Here is a 27702-nt window from a genome sequence, read left to right as displayed (position 1 = left end):
ACCTGAGGAAGGACATTCTTGCTATTGAGGGAGTGCAGCGAAGGTTCATCAGACTGATTCCCGGGATGGCGGGACTGACCTATCAAGAAAGACTGGATCAACTGGGCTTGTATTCACTGGAGTTCAGAAGAATGAGAGAGGACCTCATAGAAACATTTAAAATTCTGACGGGGTTAGACAGGTTAGATGCAGGAAGAATGTTCCCAATGTTGGGGAAGTCCAGAACCAGAGGTCACAGTCTAAGGATAAGGCGTAAGCCATTTAGGACCGAGATGCGGAGGAACTTCTTCACCCAGAGAGTGGTGAACCTGTGGAATTCTCTACCACAGAAAGTTGTTGAGGCCAATTCACTAAATATATTCAAAAAGGAGTTAGATGAGGTCCTTGCTACTAGGGGGATCAAGGGGTATGGCGAGAAAGCAGGAATGGGGTACTGAAGTTGAATGTTCAGCCATGAACTCATTGAATGGCGGTGCAGGCTAGAAGGGCCGAATGGCCTACTCCTGCACCTATTTTCTATGTTTCTATGTTTCTATGTTTCCATGTTTCTATGTTTCTATGTTTCTATGAATACAAATTGTAGGTTAGTTCAAAACCGAGCCACCTCTTAATAGTTGATTACTCAGCCTTTGAATATGGCAGTTTGAACAAAATGTTGTTCCCCTCCCTTTCAGTTAGTCTCTAACCCCTATACATAAATCTGTGATCTAGAAACATAGAAACATAGAAATTTGCAGCGCAGAAGGCAGCCGTTTTGGCCCATCGTACACACTCCGGCCGACAAAGATCCACATGACCCTCAGTCAGCAGCCCTGAAGGTTACATATAAATCTATGAACAATGAACAATGACAGGCAATTGGGCATCTGACTCAACCAGTCCGCCCCACACAACTGCGATACCCCATGTATCGCAAGACGTTGCACTCCACCCCACCCGGAGCCATGCAATCTCCTGGGAGAGGCAGAAAAAAACATAAAAACCCAGGCCAATAGGGGAAAATAATCTGGAAAATTCCTCTCCGCCCCATCCAGGCGATTGAAACTAGTCCAGGAAATCGCTCTGTCTGTATTAGATTCCCTAAAATACTTACCACCGTATCTACATCAGCCAACAAGAGGTTATCCAGTTTAATCCCACTTACCAGCTCTAGGTCCGTAACCCTGCAGGTTACAGCACTTCAAGTGCCCATCCAAGCAACTTTTAAATGTGGTGAGGATTTCTGCCTCTACCACCTCTCCAGGCAGTGAGTTCCAGATCCCCACAACCCTCTGCGTGAAGAAGCTTAACCTCAAATCCCCTCTAAATCTTCCACCAACCACCTTAAACCTATGCCCTCTTGTAATTGACCCCTGTACCAAGGGAAATAGGCCCTTGTTATCCACTTTATCCAGGCTCCTCAAAATTTTATACAGCTCAAAGAGGTCTCCCCTCAGCCTCCTCTGTTCCAAAGAGAACAAATCCAGCCTGTCCAATCTGTCCTCAAAGCTAAGATTCTCCATTCCAGACAACATCCTCGTAAATCTCCTCTGCACCCTCTCCAGCATAATCACGTCCTTCCTATAATACAGCGACCAGAACTGCACGCAGTACTCCAGCTGTGGCCCAACCAGAATATTATATAATTTAAGCATAACTTCCCTGCTCTTGTATTCTATGCCTTGGCCAATAAAGGCAAGCATTCGTATGCCTTCTTAACCTCCTTATCCACCTTGCCTGTTACTTTCAGGAATTTGTGGACAAGCATTCCAAGGTCCCTTTGTTCATCTACATTTCTAAGTGCCCTACCATTTAATATGTATACACTTTCCTTATTAGCTCTCCCCAAGTGCATCACCTCACACTTCTCCGAATTAAATTCCATTTGCCACTGTTCTGCCCACCTGACCAATAGATTGATATTCTCCTGCAGTTCATGACTTTCCTCTTCATTATCAACCACTCAGCTAATTTTCGTGTCATTTGCAAACTTCTTATTCATTCCCCCTATATTCAAATCTCGCTCATTGATATATATCACAAAAAGCAAGAGACCCAGTGCTGAGCCCTGCAGAACCCCACTTGAAACATCCTTCCAGTCATAAAAACATCCATCAACCATTATCCTTTGCTTCCTACTTCTAAGCCAGTTTTGGATCCAACTAGCCACTTTGTCCTGGATCCCATGGGCTTTAACCTTCGTGACCAGTCTACCATGTGGGACCTTATCAAAAGCTTTGCTAAAGTCCATATAAACTACATCGTATGCACTACGCTCATTGACCATTATCTTTTGCTTCCTACATCTAAGCCAAATTTGGATCCAACTTCCCACTCGAGAAGATGTGTTCAACCATTCATGGACATCTCTGCGGATTATATCATCATGTTCTATGATCAGCTTGTCAAGTATTACACCTAAAAAATGCAACAAAGTGGCAGTTTTCCCTTCCTTCGTTAGCTGATTTGGCTACCAAGGGAAGCTTTTATGTTAATGTTAGTAGAGACAGTGATTTTGATTCACAATATTGAATGGAGCAATGTAAAACATGTGTGCAGTGAGCAAGACAATAAAATATAACATGAGCAACAAAGACTGGCTCGATGTCACAAGTCCAAAAGAGTACTTCCACCCAGCTGGAAAATGAATCCTCAGCAGCTTCAGACCAGACATGAAACTATTAAGATGTACGCTAATAATTGGGGATGATTCCAGCTTTAGAAGAATTATCTTACTGCTCAAATTGCCAGATTGGTCCCAGTTAGCCCAAGTTAGTACTAGTTCGCATAAAACTTGAGGCTAGATTGTGCTACTGACTCATTTGTACCGGGAACCTATAGCCCAAGAAGTTGCTTCAATGGTGTACTGAATCTGAAAATAAAAATGCAGACATCTTGTTACATAAAAACGAAGCAATATCAGCATTGAGTCTACAAAGAGCGTCAATAATGGGTATGCAATCAGATGCCTGATAACTGCTGGTATCAAATGAATGTGAAGAATGTATTGCTCCAATTAGAGGTCATTCTGGGAAAGCATTTTAAAATGATTAGAGCAATGTTCATTATAGAGCTGGTCACTCAGCCAACTTTATAACGTATTCCATTTATCGTTCCTGTATTTCTTCCATTAAATACCTTAGTGACGGACTTTAATAGAAATTGTCAAAAGAGTATAATAGAGTATTATTATCTCTTACTTACATTGGACTGGTGACAAAAATGAAGCGACGGAAGGTAGTATCTTGATTGTTTTTATTGCCAAGCAGAAATGTAAATTACTCATTCCACGGTCGTTGATGTATGACTACTGTACACACTGAACGTTGTGTTTTGCCGTTGCTTATTATACACTTAACTAATTTTTATGCATATGTTGTATTCCTAAGGCTGTCCTGAAACTGTCAGAAATACTGGATGTTCAAATCCCTTTGGTGCTTTTCATGGCTGCATGCGACTCATCCTCATAGACAATCAACCAGCAGATCTCATTTTGGTGCAGCAAGGCTTACAGGGAAACTTCAGTGACCTACAAGTAGACTTGTGCGGTATTGTAGACAGGTAACTGCACTTCATGTTATATTTTGAGTGAATAACTGTGCATTGTTATAGTTCAAAAACAGTCAAGTGAATAGAAGTAATGCGAAATAGCACTGCAATGAAACACTAAACTCAATACTCCAAGTAAGTCAAAGGGCAGTTCTGCAAATTAATAATTAATAGTCAGTAAATGCATTGTGTGGAGACCTTCCAGCACAAGTGTGCGGTGTTGGAAGATTCTGCAAAAGGAGAATTGACACCCAAAAATGCTGCGTGCTTTCGTTTGTTCTACCTTCGGAAATGGAGGTTACACATCTCTGACCCCATCTTCCAAATGTCATATATGGGCTGCTGCAGCTGTCAGGAAAACATCAATGAACTGAGGAATTGTTGTAATGAAATTGGCCCACATTGCAGTTTTTATGTACTTGTCAGGCCTGTGCACCTCTTGTCTATAAGTCCAGCTGTGGGTTTTTTCTTTAAACTAAAAAAAGTGCTATTTGGTGAAACCTAGAAAAAGCACAGCAAAATTAAATTTTGTCACAAGGCATTTGCCATCCTTCACTTTGACTTTGGCTATTGTCGATGGTCACCTTTACAGGTGTAGGCCCGTTGAAGGGTGTGACTGCTTATTCAAATGCTGCAATCAGCCTGCTGATTCGAAACTTCCCAGTACAGTGCACATAAAGCCCATTACTATTATTTGATCAGGGTATGAGAAGGACTGCAACAAAGTACAGGTGGACATTTGCAGAATGGGCATATAATTAGCAAATGAAGTTCAACATAGATACATGTGAGGTAGTACATTTTGGTAGGAAACATACGGAGGTCACTTATTACTTGGAGGGTGCGAGTCCAGGTGGGTTAGAGGAACAATGGGATCTCGGAGTGCAAATACACAAATCACTAAGTAACGACACAGGTTAGCAAGGACATAAAAATAACAAACCAAGCACGAGAGTTTATTTCTAGAGGAATAGAATTGAAAAGTAAGCAAGTTATGCTAAACCTGTATAAAACTTGGTTAGACCACATTTAGAGTACTTCGTACAGTTCTGGTCACCATATTATAAAAAGATTATAGAGGCAATATAGAGGGTGCAGAGAAGATTTACAAGGATGATACCAGAAATACGAGGGTATTAGGAAAGTTTGAACAGGCTGGGTGTCTGCTCTAGAAAACAGAAGGCTGAGGGGTGACCTAATAGTGATCATTAAAATTATAAAAGGTTTTGATAGGGTGGATACTTGTGGGGAAGAGCATAACTAAAGGCCATCAATATAAGATAGTCACCAAGAAATCCAATAAGGAGTTCAGAAGACACGTCTTTACCCAGAGAGTGGTGAGAATGTGGAACTTGCGACCACAGGGAGTGGTTGAGGCGAATAATATAGATGCATTTAAGGGAAGGCTAGACAAGCATATGAGGGAGAAGGGAATAGAGGGTGATGCTGATAGATTTAGATGAGGAAAGGCGGGAGGAGGCTCAAGTGGGGCATAAGCACCTGCATGGACTGATTGGGCCGAATGGCCTGTTTCTGTGCCGTATATCCTATGTAATCCTATGTAATTTGGAAGAAATGCTTCCTACTTTTATTCACCTCTGCTTCCGTCTGGCATTAGGACTGTTTACTTGCATTGATAGCTGTGGAGGAATGGACTCTGAGGTTCAAATAGGGGAATGCAATATGAAAGCCTCCTCCACAGAGGGGAATTGTCAACACTCCAAAACATAGTGTGCGCATGCGTGAGTCTGTCTCTCTCTCTCCCTGAGTGGATAATATGTGGAGCGCCTTTTTAGTCTTGTTTCCACTAGTGCGTGAAGGTATCCAAGGTTAATGCTGAAGTGTTCTCAGTCAGTGTTGGATCATAATCGTTCAGCTAGTCAGTACTAGCTGCACTTTTCGCAGAGAAGCTTGAAAAAGAAATGGTTGGCTAGAAATTCATTATAGCCCAGGAATTGGCGGTATAATTAGAAAAGTTGGAGAATTAGCGCCAGGCTCTAATGCTTTAGACTGCACGCAAAATTCATGCGCGCTGCTCAAAGAAATGAGTGGAGCACTAATTTAAGTCTTAAAGCCCAAGCTCATTGACGTTACACTCAAAGGGTGGACCAATATCAGGTCTAGTTTAATCACAACTCATGATTGCCACAGGCTTTTTCCAGAACTCAAAGGGGAGGTTCATTGATGCTGTAGAACCTTATACTTGCATTGTTGGCTGTGCAGCTGCCTCAGTAAGCAGCAATAGAACAACGAGAAGGAGCCGGAGGACTGAAGCAGCTGTACTCATTCTTTTATAATGTGTCTTACTTCAGCTTTGCTCTGCGATTTGGCCTGCGACAGGGATGGCATGATGGGGATGTGGTGAACAATGTGGATCTGGTGCTTTATTTATTGGAACCGCAGTCTGATGAAGTGATTGTGAACCGCCCTTCCGGAAGGCCGATTGAGTGGCGGCCTCCTTCCTCGCTCCTATTCCCCATCCTCCTCCTCATCCTCCTCATTTTCCTCTTCCTCCTTGTCCTCCTCTTCCTCCCCTCCCTCCTCCTGAGGTGGTCCTGCAATCCCTGGTAGCAAGGCTGGATCCTCATGATGGCCAAGTTGTGGAACATGCAGCAGACCATCTCGGAAGGGGACACCCGCTCAGCTGAGTACTGGAGGATTCCTCCCGAGCAATGAAGGCAGCGGAACCATTGCTTGAGCAATCCATGGTCTGCTCGACGATTTTCCTGGTCACAGCATGGCATATGATGAGTGCTGGGCATGAGTGTTGAGTTTGCGGAGGGGAGTCATAAGCCAGGTGGAGAGAGGACAGCCCTGGTCTCCGACCAGCCAGCCGTGAGCTTGGCATGGTGCATTCATTCATAGGCAGTCCCTCGAAATCGAGGAAGTCGTGCTTCCACTCCTAGAGTGAGTTCTTTGGTGGCTGAACAGTCCAACATGAGAGCCACAGACCCTGTCACAGGTGGGACAGATATTCGTCGGGGGAAAGGGGGGTGGCACTGATTTACCACACGCTCCTTCCGCTGTCTGTGCCTGATCTCTTCATGCTCGCAGCGTTGAGATTCAAATAGCTCAACGCCCTCCCGGATGAACTTTCTCCACCTAGGGTGGTCTTCGGCCAGGGTGATGTCGCACTTCAGCAGGGAGGCTTTGAGGGTGTCTTTGTAATGCTTCTGCTGCCCACCTTTGGCTCGTTTGCCATGAAGGATCTCCGCATATAGCAATTGTTTAGGGAGTCTCGTGTCTGGCATGCGAACTAACGAAGCTGATCTAGTGTGGTCAGTGCTTCAATACTGGGGATGTTAGCCTGGGCGAGGACACTGATTTTGGTGTGTCTGTCCTCCCAGGTGATTTGCAGGATCTTGCGGAGACATCGTTGGTGAGATATCTCCAGCAACTTGATGTGTCTTCTGTAAATCCTCCATGTCTCTGACCTATATAGGAGGGCGGGAATTACTACAGCCCTGTAGACCATGAGCTTGGTGGTAGGCTTGAGGGCTTGGTCATTGAACACTCTTTTCCTCAGGCGGCCGAAGGCTGCACTGGCGCAATGGAACGGATGTTGAATCTCCGCATCAATGTCTGCATTTGTTGACAAGAGGCTCCCGAGGTATGGGAAGTGGTCCACGTTGTCAAGAGCCGCGCTGTGAATCTTGATGACTGGGGGGCAGTGCTGTGCGGTGAGGACAGGTTGGTGTAGGACCTTTGTCTTAAGGATGTTAAGCGTAAGGCCCATGCTTTCATATGCCTCGGTGAAGACATTGATTATATCCTGGAGTTCAGTCTCCGAATGTGCGCAGACGCAGGCGTCGTCCGCGTACTGCAGGTCAACGACAGAGGTTTGGGTGGTCTTAGACCTGGCCTGGAGGCGGCATATGTTAAACAGCTTCCCACCGGTTCTGTAGTTTAGTTCCACTCCAGCGGGGAGCTTGTTGACAGTGAGGTGGAGAATGGCAGTGAGGAAGATTGAGCGTCAAGGGAGCAGCAGCATCGAGTCGGGAGACAGAGCGGGAGATCGAGGAGGCCTACAGAGGCCCGTCAATCTGGCGAGCAGCAGCGTCGAGTCGGGAGGCTGAGTGGGAGATCGAGGAGGCCTACAAGGGGCCCCTCAGTCCGAGGAGCAGCAGTGTCGAGTCGGGAGGCAGAGCGGAGATCGAGGAGGCCAACAAGAGGCCCGTCAGTCTGGGGAGCAGCAGCATCGCGTCGGGAGACAGAGCGGGAGATCAAGGAGGCCTTTCGAGGCCCATCAGTCCGGCGAGCAGCAGCATCGAGTCGGGAGGCTGAGTGGGAGATCGAGGAGGCCAACAAGAGGCCCGTCAGTCTGGGGAGCAGCAGCGTCGAGTCGGGAGGCGGAGCGGGAGATAGAGGAGGCCTAACGGTGCAGCTGGTGCAGGGAGAGAAGGCAAAAAAGAAGGAGAAAGAAATCGAAAGGTGACGTCACAGCCAATGGGGTAAGTGATAGGCTGGTGATTGGTGAGTAGTTTCTCTTTTCTTTTCTTTATCAGTAAGAAACCTTTAGCATTATTGTTGCCAAATTAAGTTAATCTAGGGGTGAAGTCATGGCAGTAGAGCTCGGACACATGTTATGCTCTTCCTGGACTATGTGGGAAGTCAGGGACGCTTTCAGTGTCCCTGATGACTACATATGTGGGAAGTGTATCCGGCTGCAGCTCCTGATAGATGGCATTGTGGCACTGGAGCTGCAGGTGGATTCACTCCGGAGCATGCACGATGCTGAGAATGACGTGAATAGCACGTTTAGTGAGTTGGTCTTACCGCATGTAAAAGTTATGCAGCCAGATAGGCGATGGGTGACCAACAGGAAGAGCAGTGGAAGGAAGGTAGTGCAGGGGTCCCCTGCTGTCATCCCCCTGCAAAACAAATACACCGCTTTGGGTACTGTTGAGGGGGATGACTTATCAGGGGAGAGTAGCAGCAGCCAAGATCATGGCACCGTGGTTGGTGCTGTCGCACAGGACGGCAAGAAAAAGAGTGGGAAAGCTATAATTGTCAGGGGAATAGATAAACTTTTCTGCTGCCGTAACAGAGACTCCAGGATGGTATGTTGCCTTGTTGGTGCAAGGGTCAAGGATGTCTCGGAGCAGGTGCAGGACATTTTGAAGGGGGAGGGTAAACAGCCAGTTGTCATGGTGCATAAAGGTACCAACGATATAGGTAAAAAATGGGATGAGGTCCGACAAGAAGAATTTAGGGAGCTAGGAGCTAAATTAAAAAGTAGGACCTCAAAAGTAGTAATCTCAGAATTGCTACTAGTGCCACGTGCTAGTCAGAGTAGGAATCGCAGGATAGCTCAGATGAATACGTGGCTTGAGGAGTGGTGTAGAAGGGAGGGATTCAAATTCCTGGGACATTGGAACCAATACTGGGGGAGGTGGGACCAGTACAAACCAGATGGTCTGCACCTGAGCAGGACCGGAACCAATTTCCGAGAGGGGAGTTTTTGCTAGTGCTGTTGGGGAGGGGTTAAACTAATATGGCAAGGGGATGGGAACCTATGCACAGAGAAAGAGGAAAGTAGCATGGGGGCAGAAGCAAAAGATAGAAAGAGGAAAAGTAAAAGAGGAGGGCAGAGAAACCCAAGGCAAAAAGCAAAAAGGGCCACATTACAGCAAAATTCTAAAGAGGCAAAGGGTGTTAAAAAGACAAGTCTGAAGGCTCTGTGCCACAATGCGAGGAGTATTCGAAATAAGGTGGATAAATTAACTGCGCAGATAGCAGTTAACGGATATGATGTAATTGGCATCACGGAGACATGGCTCCAGGGTGACCAAGGCTGGGAACTCAACATCCAGGGGTATTCAAAAGTTGGGAAGGATAGATAGAAAGGAAAATGAGGTGGGTGGCATTGCTGGTTAACGAGGAAGTTAATACAAAGGTAAGGAAGGACATTAGCTTGAATGATGTGGAATTGGTATGGGTGGAGCTATGGAATACCAAAGGGTAGAAAACGCGAGTGGGAATTGTGTACAGACCACCAAACAGTAGTAGTGAGGTGGAGGAGGAATTCCTGGAATATATTAAGGATGGTTTTCGAGACCAATATGTCAAAGAACCAACTAGAGGGCTGGCCGTCCTAGACTGGGTGATGTGTAATGAGAAAGGACTAATTAGCAATCTTGTTGTGCGAGGCCCATTGGGGAAGAGTGACCATAATATGGTAAAATTCTTTATTAAGATGGAGAGTGTCACAGTTAATTCAAGGACTAGGGTCCTGAACTTAAGGAAAGGTAACTTCGATGGTATGAGACGTGAATTGGCTAGAATGGACTGGCGAGTGATACTTAAAGGGTTGACGATGGATGGGCAATGGCAAACATTTAAAGATCACATGGATGAACTTCAACAAATGTACATCCCTGTATGGAGTAAAAATAAAAAGGGGAAGGTGGCTCAACCGTGACTTAGAAGGGAAATTAAGGATAGTGTTAAATCCAAGGAAGAGGCATTTAAATTGGCCAGAAAAAGCAGCAAACCTGAGGACTAGAAGAAATTTTGAATTCAGCAGAGGAGGACAAAGTGTTTAATTAGGAGGTGGAAAATAGAGTATGAGAGGAAGCTTGCTGGAAACATAAAAACTGATTGCAAAAGCTTCTATAGATATGTGAAGATAAGATGATTAGTGAAGACAAACATAGGTCCCTTGCAGTCAGAATCATGTGAATTTATAATAGCGACCAAAGAAATGGCGGACCAGTTAAACAAATACTTTGTTTCTGTCTTCACGAAGGAAGATACCAAATAACCTTCCGGAAATATTAAGGGACCGATGGTCTAGTGAGAGGGAGGAACTGAAGGAAATCCTTATTAGGCAGGAAATTATGTTAGGGAAATTGATAGGATTGAAGGCCAATAAATCCCCAGGGCCTGAAAGTCTGCATCCCAGAGTACTTAAGGAAGTAGCCCTAGTAATAGTGGATGCATTGGTGATCATTTTCCAACAGTCTATCAACTCTGGATCAGTTCCTATGGACTGGAGGGTAGCTAATGTAACACCATTTTTTAAGAAAGGAGGGAGAGAGAAGGTGGGTAATTATAGACCGGTTAGCCTGAGATCAGTAGTGGGGAAAATGTTGGAATCAAGTATTAAAGATGAAATAGCAGCACATTTGGAAAGCAGTGACGGGATCGATCTAAGTCAGCACGGATTTATGAAAGGGAAATCCTGCTTGACAAATCTTCTAGAATTTTTTGAGGATGTAACTAGACAAGGTGGAGTGGACAAGGGAGAACTGGTGGATGTGGTGTATTTGGACTTTCAAAAGGCATTTGATAAGGTCCCACACAAGAGATTGCTGTGCAAAATTAAAGCACATGGTATTGGGGATAATGTACTGACATGGATAGAGAACTGGTTGGCAGACAGGATGCAGTGAGTCGGGATAAACGGGTCCTTTTCAGAATGGTAGGCAGTGACGAGTGGGGTGCCGCAGGGCTCAGTGCTGGGACCACAGCTCTTTACAATATACATTAATGATTTGGATGAGGGAATTGAGTCTAATATCTCCAAGTTTGGAGATGACACTAAGCTGGGTGGCAGTGTGAGCTGTGAGGGGGACGCTAAAAAGCTGCAGGTGACTTGGACAGGTTAGGTGAGTGGGCAAATGCATGGCAGATACAGTATAATATGGATAAATGTGAGGTTATCCACTTTGGTGGCAAAAACATAAAGGCAGAATATTATCTGAATGGCGGCAGATTAGGAAAAGGGAGACCTGGGTGTCATGGTACATCAGTCATTGAAAGTTGGCATGCAGGTACAGCAGGCGGTGAAGAAGGCAAATGGTATGTTGGCCTTCATTGCTAGGGGATTTGAGTATAGGAGCAGGGAGGTCTTACTGCAGTTGTACAGGGCCTTGGTGAGGCCTCACCTGGAATATTGTGTTCAGTTTTGGTCTCCTAATCTGAGGAAGGACGTTCTTGCTATTGAGGGAGTGCAGCGAAGGTTCACCAGACTGATCCTGGGATGGCAGGACTGACATATGAGGAGAGGCTGGATCGACTGAGCCTGTATTCACTGGAGTTTAGAAGGATGAGAGGGGATCTCATAGAAACATATAACATTCTGACGGGACTGGACAGGTTAGATGCAGGAAGAATGTTCCTGATGTTGGGGAAGTCCAGAACCAGGGGACATAGTCTAAGGATACCGGGTAAGCCATTTAGGACTGAGATGAGAGAAACCTTTTCACTCAGTGAGTTGTTAACCTGTGGAATTCCCGACCGCAGAGAGTTGTTGATGCCAGTTCATTGGATATATTCAAGAGGGAGTTAGATATTGCCCTTACGGCTAAAGGAATCAAGGGGTATGGAGAGAAAGAAGGAAAAGGGTATTGAGGGAATGGTCAGCCATGATATTATTGAATGGTGGTGCAGGCTTGAAGGGCCAAATGGCCTACTTCTGCACCTATTTTCTATGTTTCTATGTTTCTATGTTGCACACTCACTGACGTCATGGTCCATTTGGTGTTGAGACTCCCAGCAATAACTGTTAGCGGCGGTACTGCGGGGCGCGGGGTGCGCGGGGGTGAGATTTAGCATGTGGCATTGAATTCCCCTTGCCCAGGCGATACTGCTCTAGTGCCCCATTAATGCCATCTTCTAATGCTACCGGGAAGCACTAAGGTATTGAATTTTCACCCCGGTGATTCGGCATAGCACTGAATTTATTGATAATGGGAAGAAATAATTCACCATCTTACAGCACTTTATACATCCCCAGGATGTCTCAAAACACTTTGCAACCAATGAATTATGTTTGAAGTCACTACTGTTATGCAGGCAACTGTTGCAGCCAATTTGAAAGGTCCGACAAATGGTGAATAAGATAGGGGCTTCCACAGAGACGGTTTTGGATTTGGCAGTCTCTCCCTTAAACAATCTGAGCATCTTACCTTTATGGGTGATGACTCACACTGCTCCGTGCCGACACATATAGTAACATAACCCAAAGACATAAAATAAAAGCAAAATACTGCGGATGCTAGACTCTGAAATAAAAACAGAGTGCTGGAAATCTCAGTGGGTCAGGCAGTATCTGTGGAGAGAAAAACAGAGTTAACGTTTCGGGTCGTGAGAACATAAGAACATAAGAAATTTGGCCCCCTTAGCCAGCTCCACCATTCAATAAGATGATGACTGATCTGATCATGGACTCAGCTCTACTTCCCTGCCCACTCCCCATAACCATTTGCTTCCTTATCGCTCAAAAATCTGTCTATCGCTGCCTTAAATATATTCAATGACCCAGCCTCCACGGCTCTCTGGGGCAGAGAATTCCATAGATTTACAACTCTCTGAGAGAAGAAATTTCTCCTCATTTCAGTTTTAAATGGACAGCCCCTTATTCTAAGACTATGGGTTGGAACTTCCACTCTTTTTGCCTGAATAACGTCCATTTAACGCCCACATAGAGCCCATTTTGGCACAAAATGGAAACTGACGGGTTCTTTTAGGAGACCTATCGCTGAGGGTTATTTTCCCCATGTGCTTAACGGCGAGAAAAAATATTAACGCCCGACCACTTTTTTTGGGCGGAATCAGCAGAATGGGCTATTTCAACGCCAATATTATCACCTCGTGTTACTTTCCTCACGGAATTAACGCCGACTTCAATATTAATGCCTGCCGACTGATTTTGGTCGTAAAGAGCATATTTACCCAAACTAGCGGCCATGGAGAATGCCCACTGACAATTTCACCACCTCCCACACGTATTGCCCAGAATATCGCCTGCTCAAAAAACTGCCCACAAAAAGTGCAACTAACCAGGTTGGACGCCAGTGTTGTGGCTGGCATTTGTTAAATCCCACTCATATGTGAGGAGCTGATATCGGAAAGATTTGCCTGAAAGAGCGCTGATGTGAGTGACAACGCTGACACACTGCTGTGTGTGTGCAGCTCAGACATCAATGGTGCCCATTACCTTGGTGCCAGTTAAAGTTTACATTTATTGATGTTAAGTTGTATTTAACCCTCTGATGGTAAGGAATCACCAGTGTGTAACGGTCCAACTATCTGAGACAATGCGCAACAAGGTTATGTTCAATAGCAAAAGTTTATTACCAACATTGGTCTGAAATCATAAGTAACACAGCCAATAACACCCAACCCCTGCCCACACCCCACTTTTTCCACCATTCACATAAATCCCATGTTCAACATGTCCAGCAACACAGAATACAAAGGCAAAGCAGAAGCGTAGTCCCCAGCCCCCATACATTGCAACAAATTGCATACACACAGATGGAGATATAACACAGCCATCACCTGCGCACATGCACCTCGCTTTCCTTCCCCCCTCTCTTTCTTCTCCCCATCTCTAGCCCTTCCCCTCCTCGATTCATGGCGCCTGGCCGAGGAGCTCCTATTGGGGGGAAATGAAAGCTGATGCGTTGGGTGGACGGATACAGGAGCGGGGGCTGCAGAAGGGGCAACATTCTCTGATGCAGAAGCAGGATCTTGGTCCTTAATCACATCTGTCGTTCGCAGTGGTGGTGCGGAACCTAAGGGTGGAGAGCCGCACTCTGGGACCACTTGGAGGGCTGTGGCAGCAGTGTTCCTGGCTATCGCATCCAGGGACTCCGCCATGGTGGCCAGGTGTCGGGGTATGCCCCCCAAAGCCTCGATGAGCTGGTCACCAAATTCTACAGTCCTCCTGGACAACTGAACCATCTCTCCGCTGTCATGTCGCGCTCGTGGAACAGACCTGCCGCGTCCACGAGGCCTCCGCGGAGTCGGCGCCATCCTGGGGACAAATGGGTTGCCCTGTGGTGAGGTGCTCGGGGCCGGCAGCTCCAGAATGGAGGTGGGAATAACTAGAGTACCAAGAGATGGCCTCGAGGTGGAATGGGTTCTGGAGTGTGGGGATGCAGGTTCTTCGAAGTCCGCGCTCTCATCCGTCGAGAACAGACCCAGTGGATTGACGGGCGACAATCGGAGCTCCTCAGCACCAGATGTAGTAGGATCGTCTGCCAACTCCTAATCCACACCCCCATCTTCTGGCCTCTGTGTCCTTGCCTGGGGCCGTGCTGCTGGCTGAGCTGCAAGACACAAATGAGGTTGTTAGAGGAGAAAGGGGTGCTACGGTGACAAGGCGAGTCCAGCGCTACAAATAGCATATGCACGACAAAAGCACCATCGCTCTCAAAATCATCGCAGACATCACATTTCATGACCATCAACACATTGTGCATTGCAATGATTTTCATTAGACCAGCATTATTTCAATGACACTTTTAGAAATCATCTATCATACATGATTGTTCGGATATGAATTGCTATGGCATCTATTGACGTTACATCACGAAATGGTGTAAGCTTTACTCACGTGGCATCACTTCAGGGTCCGTGGCTGTCCGGGGTGCTTTCCCACGAGTGCATGCACTCGCTCCTCCATGTCAGTGATGTCGCTGGGGACTGGTGGCCCCCCCCACCCGTTCGCCTCTGCATGGACCTCATCGTCGATAACTTCTTCTGTAAAAGGTGACAGGACGACATGGCATGAGAGCATTGCGTGATATCATTGCTAGGTACTGTCACAGAGATTGATACAACACATAACCGACAGATGTAATCATGATTATTGTGATTATTATCATTCTTTTCCGAAAGACGTATACCGTTACCGCAGGCTTTGAGTAAAACGTTCCTGATAAAAGTGCATGACCTCACAGCGGATGATATTCACTCATGACTGTTACAAATCACATTATATAAATACATAAATACATGTAAATCAATGTAATACTTACTCTTGCAGATCCCACAAGGTGGTTTCATCATTTGCGGCATTAGTTGCCCTCATGAATCTCGTTGGTCGGCGACGAGACCGCCTCTGCCACCTCGGTCCATATCGTCTGGTAGGCCTTTGGGGTGGACTTCCCATGCCCTCGTTGTGTCAAATCACCCCAGCATGACTCGACCTCCTTCAGGAGGGAGGCATTTTCCTCGTCCAAGAATCTCCTGGCTCTTTTGCGGCGTCCAATATGCTCCTCTCCCACCTCACTGCTCTCTCCAGCGTCAGTCTCCAAAGCGTGCTGTGATGCCTCCTCCTCTCTCTCCATTATCGGCCAAATTTGGTCAAATATATGGCTGGTAACAGCTAATTTTTGTTTGCCTACTTGCTGTGAAGGTCTAAAGTTTCCCTCCTTCCTCCCAAAGCAGCCACACCAAACCTAGACACGCCTTCAGTCCCTCTGAGCTCCCTCTCTCTCTGTCTCCTCTTCTGCGCATGTCATGGTCACACTTGACCTCTAGAATCGCGGAAATCGAATGTTGCCATGCCGTTGCGAAGGACAGCATCGCTTTACGGCAGAAGGTCAAAAAAATTTAACGCTACCGCCCATTTGATATCGCTTACGGTAACGCCCATTTTCAAAAATGTAAACTAGGTGTTTTGAGAATGGGCGAGAAGCCGGCGATCTGGAAACCCTTTTTTACCACCCACACCGGAAATTATGCCCATTTTTGGGCGATAAGCTCAAAAGTGGTAGTTTAATCCCATAGTCCCCTCGTTTTAGTTTCCTCTATGAGTAGAAATATCCTATCTGCATCCACCTAGTTGAGCCCCCTCATTATCTTATAAGTTTCAATGAGATTCCCTCTCATTCTTCTGAATTCCAATGTGAATAGGCCCCACCTACTCAACCTATCCTCATAAGTCAACCCCCTCATCTCCAGAATCAACCTAGAATCAGCCTCCAATGCAAGTATATCCTTCCTTAAATACGGAGACCAAAACTGTATGCAGTACTCCAGGTGTGGCCTCACCAATACCCTGTACAGTGGTAGTAAGACTTCTCTGCTTTTATACTCTTTCTCCCTTGCAATAAAGGCCAACATTCCAGTTGCCGTCCTGATATAAACTGGCCAGAAAAAGCAGCAAACCTGAGGACTGGGAGAAATTTAGAATTCAGCACAGGAGGACAAAGGATTTAATTAAGTGGGGGAAAATAGAGCATGAGAGGAAGCTTGCTGGGAACCTAAAAACTGACTGCAAAAGCTTCTATAGATATGTGAAGAGAAAAAGATTAGTGAAGACAAACGTAGGTCCCATGCAGTCAGAATCAGGTGAATTTATAATGGGGAACAAAGAAAATGCAGACCAATTGAACAAATAATTTGGTTCTGTCTTCACGAAGGAAGACATAAACCTTCCGGAAATACTAGGGAACCGAGGGTCTAGTGAGAAGGAGGAACTAAAGGAAATCCTTATTAGTCAGAAAATTGTGTTAGGGAAATTGATGGGATTGAAAGCTGATAATACCCCGGAGCTTGATGGCCTGCATCCCAGAGTACTTAAGGAAGTGGCCCTAGAAATAATGGATGCATTGGTGATCATTTTCTATCAGTCTATCGAATCTGGATCAGTTCCTATGGACTGAAGGGGAGCTAATGTAACACCACTTTTTAAAAAAGGAGTGAGAGAGAAAACGGGGAATTATCGACTGGTTAGCCTGACATCGTTAGTGCAAAATTAAAGCACATGATATTGGGGGTAATGTAGTGACGTGGATAGAGAACTGGTTGGCAGACAGGAAGCAGAGAGTCAGGATAAACGGGTCCTTTTGAGAATGGCAGGCAGTGACTAGTGAGGTGCCGCAGGACTCAGTGCTGGGACCCCAGCTATTTACAATATAAATCAACGATTTAGATGAAGGAATTGAGTGTAATATCTCCAAGTTTTCAGATGACACTAAACTGGCTGGTGGTGTGAGCTGTGAGGATGATGCTAAGAGGCTGCAGCGTGACTTGGACAGTTTCGGTGAGTGGGCAAATGCATGGCAGATGCAGTATAATGTGGATAAATGTGAGGTTATCCACTTTGGTGGCACAAACATGAAGGCAGAATATTATCTGAATGGTGGCAGATTTGGACAAGGGGAGGTGCAATGAGACCTGGGTGTCATGGTACATCAGTCAGTGAAGAAGGAAAATGGTATGTTGGCCTTCGTAGCTAGGGGATTTAATTATAGGAGCAGGGAGGTCATACTACAGTTCTACAGGGCCTTGGTGAGGCCTTTTCCGTAATATTGTGTTCAGTTTTGGTCTCCTAATCTGAGGAAGGATGTTCTTGCTATTGAGGGAGTGCAGCGAAGGTTCACCAGACTGATTCCCGGGATGGCAGGACTGACATATGAGGAGAGACTGGATCGACTGGGCCTGTATTGACTGGAGTTTAGAAGAATAAGAGGGGATCTCATGGAAATATATAAAATTCTGACGGGACTGGACAGGTTGGAAGCAGGAAGAATGTTTTCGATGTTGGGGTAGTCCAGAACCAGGGGTTACAGTCTAAGCCATTTAGGACCGAGATGAGGAGAAACTTCTTCACTCAGAGAATTGTTAACCCGTGGAATTCTCTACCGCAGAAAGTTGTTGATGCCAGTTCGTTCGATATATTCAAGAGGGAGTTAGATAAGGCCCTTACAACTAAATAGATCAAGGGGTATGGAAAGAAAGCATGAAAGGGGTACTGAGGTGAATGATCAGCCATGTTCTTATTGAATGGTGGTGCAGGCTCGATGGGCCGAATGGCCTATTTTCTATGTTTCTATATTTCTATGTTTTGATGATTACTTGCTCTACCTGCATGCTAACTTTTTGTTTTTCATGCACAAGGACCACGAGATCTCTCTGTACTACAGCAATTGGCAATTTTTCTCCATTTAAATTATAATTTGCTTTTCTATTATTTCTGCTAAAATGTATAATGTCACATTTTCCCACATTATACTCCAGCTGCCAAATTTTTGCCCACTCACTTCGTCTGGACTGCCGAATGTTCGAAAAGAACACATTCTTAAGCACTGAAAGGGGGTGGGGAAGAAAGAACAAAAGGAAAGGTCTGTACAGATGCTGCCTGACTCACTGAGATTTCCAGCATTACCGGCGACATAATAGTTGCTTTCTCTTGTGAATTGGACTGCAAACTCATGACTTTCAGTGTATTTCGTCAAGGATTGAGTTAACAGTTGATGAGGCAAAATTTTGTTCAGAACATAAGCTATTTTATTCCATGGCAAAGTGGATGCACAGAACTGCAGTTACAATCAGAATCACTTTGTCATCTTATCTCCACGTAATAATCAAAATAAAAAGTGATGCTATTCGACTTCACTTCAACGTGTTGTCTTGCAAGGCTTAAGCAGGATGTTCTCTCACTATTTCTCCTGTGATTTCTTGCCTCATCACCTCAGCGAAGGCTCTCTCAAGTAGTCGCTTATCAGAAAGAATTCTTGCTGTTTTTATCTTCAGTGACAGATTTTTTTTGTCAAAGCCTGGCTATCCACACAAAGACTGGAGTCCAGCAGTCAAACTGCTGAGTTCAAATTAATAGGATTGTCACACCAGCATGAGTGTGAATGGTTGTTGGAAAGTCACGCTGCTTCAGGTAGTGCTTTTGAAAACTAATATATAACCTATCAGCCCTGCTGATCTGCGAATATAATCAAATTTAGAGCTAAGTTTAACTCAATAGTAGCATTTTTAACATATATTAGTCCGCGGTCATTTCCTCCACACCACCCATCCCCCCCACTCCCGCCACCCACCCCCAGCCCATCCACGGTGACATTCCAGGGGGAAAATTGTCGTCGGAGTCTTCCTTTGGAGCGAACGCCTCTAACCTGAATTTTTTTTAATAAAAATACTTGGTGGTCCCGGAGGAACGTAGGTTTCTGGTCAGAGGCCTCCATTCACTGTGCAGCACACAGAAACATGTCTTCCAGGTAAGTATTCGTCTCCTGAGATCACATGGGCCTGGACCACCAATGAATATGGAGTATTCACATTGATAATAATGAGAGCTTCGTTTGTACGCACTCCCATTATTATCAATGGGAATACCCCCCAAAATAAGAAACACAACACAATAAATTACAAAAAAACACCTCATATATTTAAAATTGATTGAAATTGAACGGAATTAAATGTTTTGGAAAAAAACAAATAACACGAATGTTTTTTAATAGGATTAAAAATAGCTTACCTTAATGGACAGGGTTTTTAATATAAAAATAAGTGATTACATTAAATGTTTCGATATTTTCAAACTTACGCTGGTAAAAGTAGTCTATACATTTGCTTTTACGAGGAGTAAGAGTTTGCAGAACATTCGTTGGGCAGGAGTTGATCAAATAGTCCAATCCCTACCCCGCGGATGTCCATGCGATCGTTCGAAAGACATTTTGACAGATTGCAAAAGCCGGTTCTCTGTGCACGTCCCGAGAAATGGCATTTGTGAGCCCTCTTTGGATGCGTGCGCACATTGGACACGCCCGGAGAGGCCGCAATTTTCAGCCCGGTGTATAATCCCAAAATGTAACCACCAGTTAATCTGTTTTCTGTGGAGGGAGGAATGCTTGCCAAGACACCAAGAGAATCTTCTAGTAACATTATGGGATCATTTACACCCACTTGAACCATTACAATAAGATATGGGGGAGTGGGATTTAATCCTACACACCTGGCAGTAACTGGACGAGTGGGCAGTTAAAATGCTCAGGTCATTTGCCCACTGATTTGCTTCCTGCTTTTGTGTGGATCTTGATTTTAACCTGCTCTTCTGAGCAGGCGTCAAAGGCACCTGCCTAAAACTGGTGGGTGTTCTTCTTTAAACATGCAGAACAGGGTCCAATGATTCATGTAGATGTACATAGAATGTACAGCACAGAAACAGGCCATTCAGCCCAACTGGTCCATGCCACTGTTTATGCTCCACATGAGCCTCCTCCCACCCCTCTTCATCGAACCCCATTGTCATACCCTTCTATTCCTTTCTCCCTCATGTATTTACCTTTACTGCATCTATCTTATTCATCTCATCTATTCCTTGTGGCACTGAGTTCCACTTTATAATCACTCTCTGGGTAAGGAGGTGGGACCAGTACAAACCGGACGGTCTGCACCTGGGCAGGACCGGAACCAATGTCGTAGGGGGAGTGTTTGCTAGTGCTGTTGGGGAGGAGTTAAACTAATATGGCAGGGGGAAGGGAACCAATGCAGGGAGACAGAGGGAAACAAAAAGGAGGCAAAAGTAAAAGACAGAAAGGAGATGAGGAAAAGTGGAGGGCAGAGAAACCCAAGGCAAAGAACAAAAAGGGCCATTGTACAGAAAAATTCTAAAAGGACAAAGGGTGTTAAAAAAAACAAGCCTGAAGGCTTTGTGTCTTAATGCAAGGAGTATCCGCAATAAGGTGGATGAATTAACTGTGCAAATAGATGTTAACAAATATGATGTGATTGGGATTACGGAGACGTGGCTCCAGGATGATCAGGGATGGGAACTCAACATCCAGGGGTATTCAACATTCAGGAAGGATAATATAAAAGGAAAAGGAGGTGGGGTAGCATTGCTGGTTAAGGAGGAGATTAATGCAATAGTTAGGAAGGACATTAGCTTGGATGATGTGGAATCTATATGGGTAGAGCTGCAGAACACCAAAGGGCAAAAAACGTTAGTTAGAGTTTTGTACAGACCTCCAAACAGTAGTAGTGATATTGGGGAGGGCATCAAACAGGAAATTAGGGGTGCATGCAATAAAGGTGCAGCAGTTATAATGGGTGACTTTAATATGCACATAGATTGGGCTAACCAAACTGGAAGCAATACGGTGGAGGAGGATTTCCTGCAGTGCAGAAGGGATGGTTTTTTAGACCAATATGTCGAGAAATCAACTCGGGGCGAGGCCATCTTAGACTGGGTGTTGTGTAATGAGAGAGGATTAATTAGCAATCTCGTTGTGTGAGGCCCCTTGGGGAAGAGTGACCATAATATGGTGGAATTCTGCATTAGGATGGAGAATGAAACAGTTAATTCAGAGACCATGGTCCAGAACTTAAAGAAGACTAACTTTGAAGGTATGAGGCGTAAATTGGCTAGGATAGGTTGGTGAATGATACTTAAAGGGTTGACTGTGGATGGGCAATGGCAGACATTTAGAGACCGCATGGATGAACTACAACAATTGTACATTCCTGTCTGGCGTAAAAATAAAAAAGGGAAGGTGGCTCAACCGTAGCTATCAAGGGAAATCAGGGATAGTATTAAAGCCAAGGAAGTGGCATACTAATTGGCCAGAAATAGCAGCGAACCCGGGGACTGGGAGAAATTTAGAACTCAGCAGAGGAGGACAAAGGGTTTGATTAGGGCAGGGGAAATGGAGTACGAGAAGAAGCTTGCAGGGAACATTACGACGGATTGCAAAAGTTTCTATAGATATGTAAAGAGAAAAAGGTTAGGAAAGACAGACGTAGGTCCCCTGCAGTCAGAATCAGGGGAAGTCATAACGGGGAACAAAGAAATGGCGGACCAATTGAACAAGTACTTTGGTTCGGTATTCACTAAGGAGGACACAAGCAACCTTCCGGATATAAAAGGGGTCGAAGGGTCTAGTAAGGAGGAGGAACTGAGGGAAATCCTTATTAGTCGGGAAATTGTGTTGGGGAAATTGATGGGATTGAAGGCCGATAAATCCCCAGGGCCTGATGGACTGCATCCCAGAGTACTTAAGGAGGTGGCCTTGGAAATAGCGGATGCATTGACAGTCATTTTCCAACATTCCATTGACTCTGGATCAGTTCCTATGGAGTGCAGGGCAGCCAATGTAACCCCACTTTTTAAAAAAGGAGGGAGAGAGATAACATGAAATTATAGACCGGTCAGCCTGACATCGGTAGTGGATAAAATGATGGAATCAATTATTAATGGTGTCATAGCAGTGGATTTCGAAAGAGGTGACATGATAGGTCCAAGTCAGCATGGATTTGTGAAAGGGAAATCATGCTTGACAAATCTTCTGGAATTTTTTGAGGATATTTCCAGTAGAGTAGACAAGGGAGAACCAGTTGATGTGGTATATTTGGACTTTCAGAAGGTGTTCGACAAGGTCCCACACAAGAGATTAATGTGCAAAGTTAAAGCACATGGGATTGGGAGTAGTGTGCTGACATGGATTGAGAACTGGTTGTCAGACAGGAAGCAAAGAGTAGGAGTAAATGGGGACTTTTCAAAACGGCAGGCAGTGACTAGTGGGGTACCGCAAGGTTCTGTGCTGGGGCCCCAGCTGTTTACACTGTACATTAATGATTTAGACGAGGGGATTAAATGTAGTATCTCCAAATTTGTGGATGACACTAAGTTGGGTGGCAGTGTGAGCTGCGAGGAGGATGCTATGAGGCTGCAGAGCGACTTGGATAGGTTAGGTGAGTGGGCAAATGCATGGCAGATGAAGTATAATGTGGATAAATGTGAGGTTATCCACTTTGGTGGTAAAAACAGAGAGACAGACTATTATCTGAATGGTGACAGATTAGGAAAAGGGGAGGTGCAACGAGACCTGGGTGTCATGGTACATGAGTCATTGAAGGTTGGTATGCAGGTACAGCAGGCGGTTAAGAAAGCAAATGGCATGTTGGCCTTCATAGCGAGGGGATTTGAGTGCAGGGGCAGGGAGGTGTTGCTACAGTTGTACAGGGCATTGGTGAGGCCACACCTGGAGTATTGTGTGCAGTTTTGGTCTCCTAACCTGAGGAAGGACATTCTTGCTATTGAGGGAGTGCAGCGAAGGTTCACCAGACTGATTCCCGGGATGGCGGGACTGGCCTATGAAGAAAGACTGGATCAACTGGGCTTATATTCACTGGAGTTCAGAAGAATGAGAGGGGACCTCATAGAAACGTTTAAAATTCTGACGGGGTTAGACAGGTTAGATGCAGGAAGAATGTTCCCAATGTTGGGGAAGTCGAGAACCAGGGGACAGAGTCTAAGGATAAGGGGTAAGCCATTTAGGACCGAGATGAGGAGGAACTTCTTCACCCAGAGAGTGGTGAACCTGTGGAATTCTCTACCACAGAAAGTTGTTGAGGCCAATTCACTAAATATATTCAAAAAGGAGTTAGATGAAGTCCTTACTACTAGGGGGATCAAGGGGTATGGCGAGAAAGCAAGAATGGGGTACTGAAGTTGCATGTTCAGCCATGATCTCATTGAATGGCGGTGCAGGCTAGAAGGGCCGAACGGCCTACTCCTGCACCTATTTTCTATGTTTCTATGTTAAGGAAGTTTTTCTTGAATTTCCTATTGGATTCATTAATAACCATCATATTTGTGGTCCCTTGTTTTGGTCTCCCCACAAGTGGAAACATCTTCTCTATGTCTAACTTATCTAACCCTTTCATCATCTTGAAGATCTCTATCAGGTTACCCTTCACCTTCTAGAGAAAAGGGCCCTGGTCTCTTCAGTCTTTCCTGATAATTCTAACCTCTCAATTCTGGTATCATCCCTGTAAATCTTTATTGTACTTCTCCAGTACCTCAATATCCTTTTTATAATATCGCAACTAGAACTGTGCACAATACCACAAGTGCGAGCTAAGCAAGGTTTTATACAAGTTTAACATAACTTCTTTGCTTTACAATTCTATCCCTCGAGAAATGAACCCTTGCTTTGTTTGCTTGTATATGAGCTTATTAGCCTATGTCGCAATTGTTAGTGGCTTTGTGTATCTGTACCTTTAGATCCCTTTGCTCCCCTACCCCATTTCCTTCAAGCCTCGAAGATTAATGGGAAATTTAATAGAGGTATTCAAATCTTGAGGGGTTTTGATAGAGTAAATAAATAGAAATAATTCCAGTGCGAGAAGAGTCAGCAACCAGAAGATACAGATTTAAGTTAATCGGCAAAAGAACCAGAGACGACATGAGGAAAAGATTTTTTATGCAGCAAGTTTTTAGGATCTGGAATGCACTGCCTGAAAAGGTGATGGAAGCAGATTCAATAATAACTTTCAAAATGGAATTGGATAAATACTTGAAAAGGAAACATTTGCTGGCCAATGGGGAAGAGCAGCAGTGTGGGACTAATTGGATAGCTATTTCAAAGAGCCAGCGTCGGCACGATGGGTCGAATGGCCTACTTTTGTACTCTATCATTGTATGATTCTATGTGGGAAAAATTTGTGTTTACCAGCAAAGTTGCAATTGCAGTTAAAGGCCACTGGAAATGGCCGTAACGCTAACCAAGTGAAATTGGTCTGGGGAGCAGGGAGATATGTGATTCAGTGCTCACCTTCATGTAACACCATCCTGGTGGCATTACTGGAGGGGCGAAATTTGTGCCCCGGTGCAGCATTGTAGCTTCCCACAGCCTCTGTGGGTAACAAAGAGGTCTGAGAATTAAAGGGGCCACGCACACTGAAGCAATACAAAATAAAATGAAGTGAATCAGTACATTTTTAATCCCTTTCTGCCGTTTAAGAAATATTCAATCGGTTAACCTGGCATGCCTAGGACCCAGTGCTGAATTCAGCACTCGGGCTGAAGTCCGTGTTGGTGTCGTTAAATTGGCGTTGCTCACCGATTTAAGTCACCACATTGCCATTTGTTTTACCAGCGCGCTGCCAGTTACCGACAGCGCAAAGTGGGAGAGGAATATGGTGGTCGTCATGGGACCCGCCACCAGCTGGCGAAAGAATGGCGGCCGCCATTTTATCGCCATTTCATTGCACTACGGAGTGGTGGTAAGTACATGAATTCCTAGCCCTGTGATTTAAACTCTTATTTCACAGTATGTATTCTTCCTATCAAAATACACCATCTCATACTGATGTACATCAAAATTAATTTTATAATTACACGCTCATTCTGCAAGTTTATCAATGTCTTTTTGTATTTTGTTGCAGTCCTCCCTCCTCAGTATGAACCGTACTTCTCAAAATGTTGTCATCTGGAAATTTTGCAATTGTACTTCCAATTCTGGAGTCCAAATCGTTTTTTCCAATGGTGATCAAAAGCAGTCCCAGCACTAATCCCTGTGAAATGCCACTTCACACATCTGCCAGTCTGAATAAATATCCTTAACAGCTATTCTCTGTTTTCTCTTTTCTAACCAGCTTGCTATCCATTCTGCTCTTTGTTTCCTGACTCCACATGTTCTGACCTTACTCATGTGTCTTCTATATACCTTATCAAATGGCTTTTGAAAATCCAAATATATTACATCTACTACATCACCCTTGTCTACTCTTTATGTCACTTCTTCAAAGAATTCAATAAGGTTGGTCAAGCATGACCTTCATGTTGACTATGCTTTATTCTATCTTCAGTTTCTAGATGTTTTTATATTACATCTTTGGATAAAGTTTCTATTATCTTTCCTACCACCGACATCAAACTAACTGGTCTATTGGTCCCTGGATTTGTTCTGTCTCCCTCTATGAAAATAAGAATGACATTAGCTGTCCACCAGTCCTCTGGCACTATTCCTTTTCTAATGTACTGTTATATATATATATATATATATGTCATAGCACCTCTGCCATTTCTTCCCTAACTACTTTTAACATGCGCGGATGCCTACGTATGAGTCATTTCGGTCTTGTCTGAAACCGAAAGGGTCTATCCAACTCCATGACCACAGTTAAGTGGCAGTGTCCTCTCTTTGACAATGAGCAAATCAACAGTGGGATTGTAATGACAAGGAACAATCTCAGTGACACTTTAGGTAAGCCGGAACAGTTTGATAAGTGAGATCATTAACACATTGCACACTGATTATCATCACAGCTGGGATCAAATAAGAGACTCTGTGCTGAGCCTAATGTAAATCAACAGACTTAAAGCAAGTATTATTACATTTTTGTAAGTAGATTTTTTTTCTTAAGATATCATAATCCTCTTAAACAAATAGTAGAAGATTTCCTACCTTCTAATAAATGGTAAACCTATTATTTTTTCAAAGTATTTATACTTGACTAAGATTATCACACAGAGAAAATCAACCAACATTAATTCACAATGTCTGGAGCAGCACCTCCCAAACCCACGACCTCTCCCACCTAGAAGGACGAGGGCAGCAGGCACATGGGAACACCATCACCTGCAAGTTCCCCTCCAAGTCACACAGCATCCTGATTTGGAAATATATCGCTGTTCCTTCATCGTCACTGGGTCAAAATCCTGTAACGCCCTCTCTAACAGCACTGTGGGAGTACCTTCACCGCACGGACTGCAGCGGTTCAAGAAGGTGGCTCACCACCACCTTCTCAAGGGCAATTAGGGATGGGCAATAAATGCCGGCCTTGCCAGCGCCGCCCACATCCCAGGACAGAACCTTTTTAAACACCTAAAGACGGGAGGAACTCAGATTTAAAATAAATGTTACTTCCCAAATCCTCCTACATAGTAGGGAAGTACTGCTCGGAATCGAATGCAATGTGAACGAAAAATATTCAAGCTGCAAAAAAGAGTGCTCGCTGTGCCAGTGAAATATGAGCAGGGCTAGTTTGGGGACTTGGCTGAGGTACGGTTTATATTTGCTTGCATTCCTGGAGAGATTGATTTGAGTTTGCTCCGTGGGGAGAGGAGATGATGGTGAACTCTCGCAGGGTGAAGGGTCATCAGTGAATTAATTTTTGGTCATTGTGTTCAGCTCTCCGGTGAATGCAATTCCACTCCACATAACTGCCCTCATTTTGGCGCCTCGTTAATCAGCAGTAGCCTGGGGATGTCCAGGAATGAAAGTGGTTTATAGAATAGAAAATCTGGGGCACTGAATAAGCGCTCTTTCAAAGGAGTTGATGCTGCATTCTTTGGAACAATTGATGGGCAATGTAATGATTCAAATTCACCTACTCTTAAAAATGATTTTTCTATAAAAACATGATTTTTCTTCTGCTCTTAAGTTGTATTTTGGAAGTCATGTTGCAAGGGATGAACATTTATTCTTGGCTTTGTTCTGCTATCAGAATACCAATATTTGGACATATCTGAAGCCACAGTAAAAAAAATTCTGTAGGTGCTATGCAAGTCTCCCTGGTCTTCCAGTACTCACAAACCTCGACACATATAAAGGAATATAACTACCTCTTACTCATGAGAAGTTGGCCTCCCAGCTCTTGGCCCATCTCTCAAGATTACCAGTTCACAATATAGCTTCCACCCTGCTCAAAACACTGCCGATCACCGCCCTCAGTAGCTCCCCTCACCAAGCCTCACAGCCACTGATTTCATCCGACCACAGCTACCACCATCTCCCGTAAGTGCTACCCCTGTCACCCATCGCTACCTCCCCTGCCCCTCCTCCCGCCTCCCCGGTCAGCACTACCAGCCATTCCCCTGGACCGCCGCTACCTTCCACCCCCCCCCCAGTCAGT

General features: G+C 44.8%; 1 protein-coding gene across 1 annotated transcript in view; it reads left to right on the top strand.

The window, feature by feature from the left end:
• LOC139253730 (contactin-associated protein-like 5) overlaps window positions 1-27702 on the top strand; it is a 1639232-nt gene that overhangs the window by 1022113 nt on the left and 589417 nt on the right. The window contains exon 10 of the mRNA XM_070873523.1: window positions 3369-3540. Coding sequence (XP_070729624.1) covers window positions 3369-3540 — 172 coding nt within the window. The remainder of the gene's footprint in view (window positions 1-3368; window positions 3541-27702) is intronic.

The sequence above is a fragment of the Pristiophorus japonicus genome, chromosome 3, assembly GCF_044704955.1.
Source record: "Pristiophorus japonicus isolate sPriJap1 chromosome 3, sPriJap1.hap1, whole genome shotgun sequence".
In the NCBI taxonomy this organism is placed as follows: domain Eukaryota; kingdom Metazoa; phylum Chordata; class Chondrichthyes; family Pristiophoridae; genus Pristiophorus; species Pristiophorus japonicus.
Note: the sequence above shows the minus strand (reverse complement) of the source record. Positions and strands in the feature narration are given on the sequence as shown.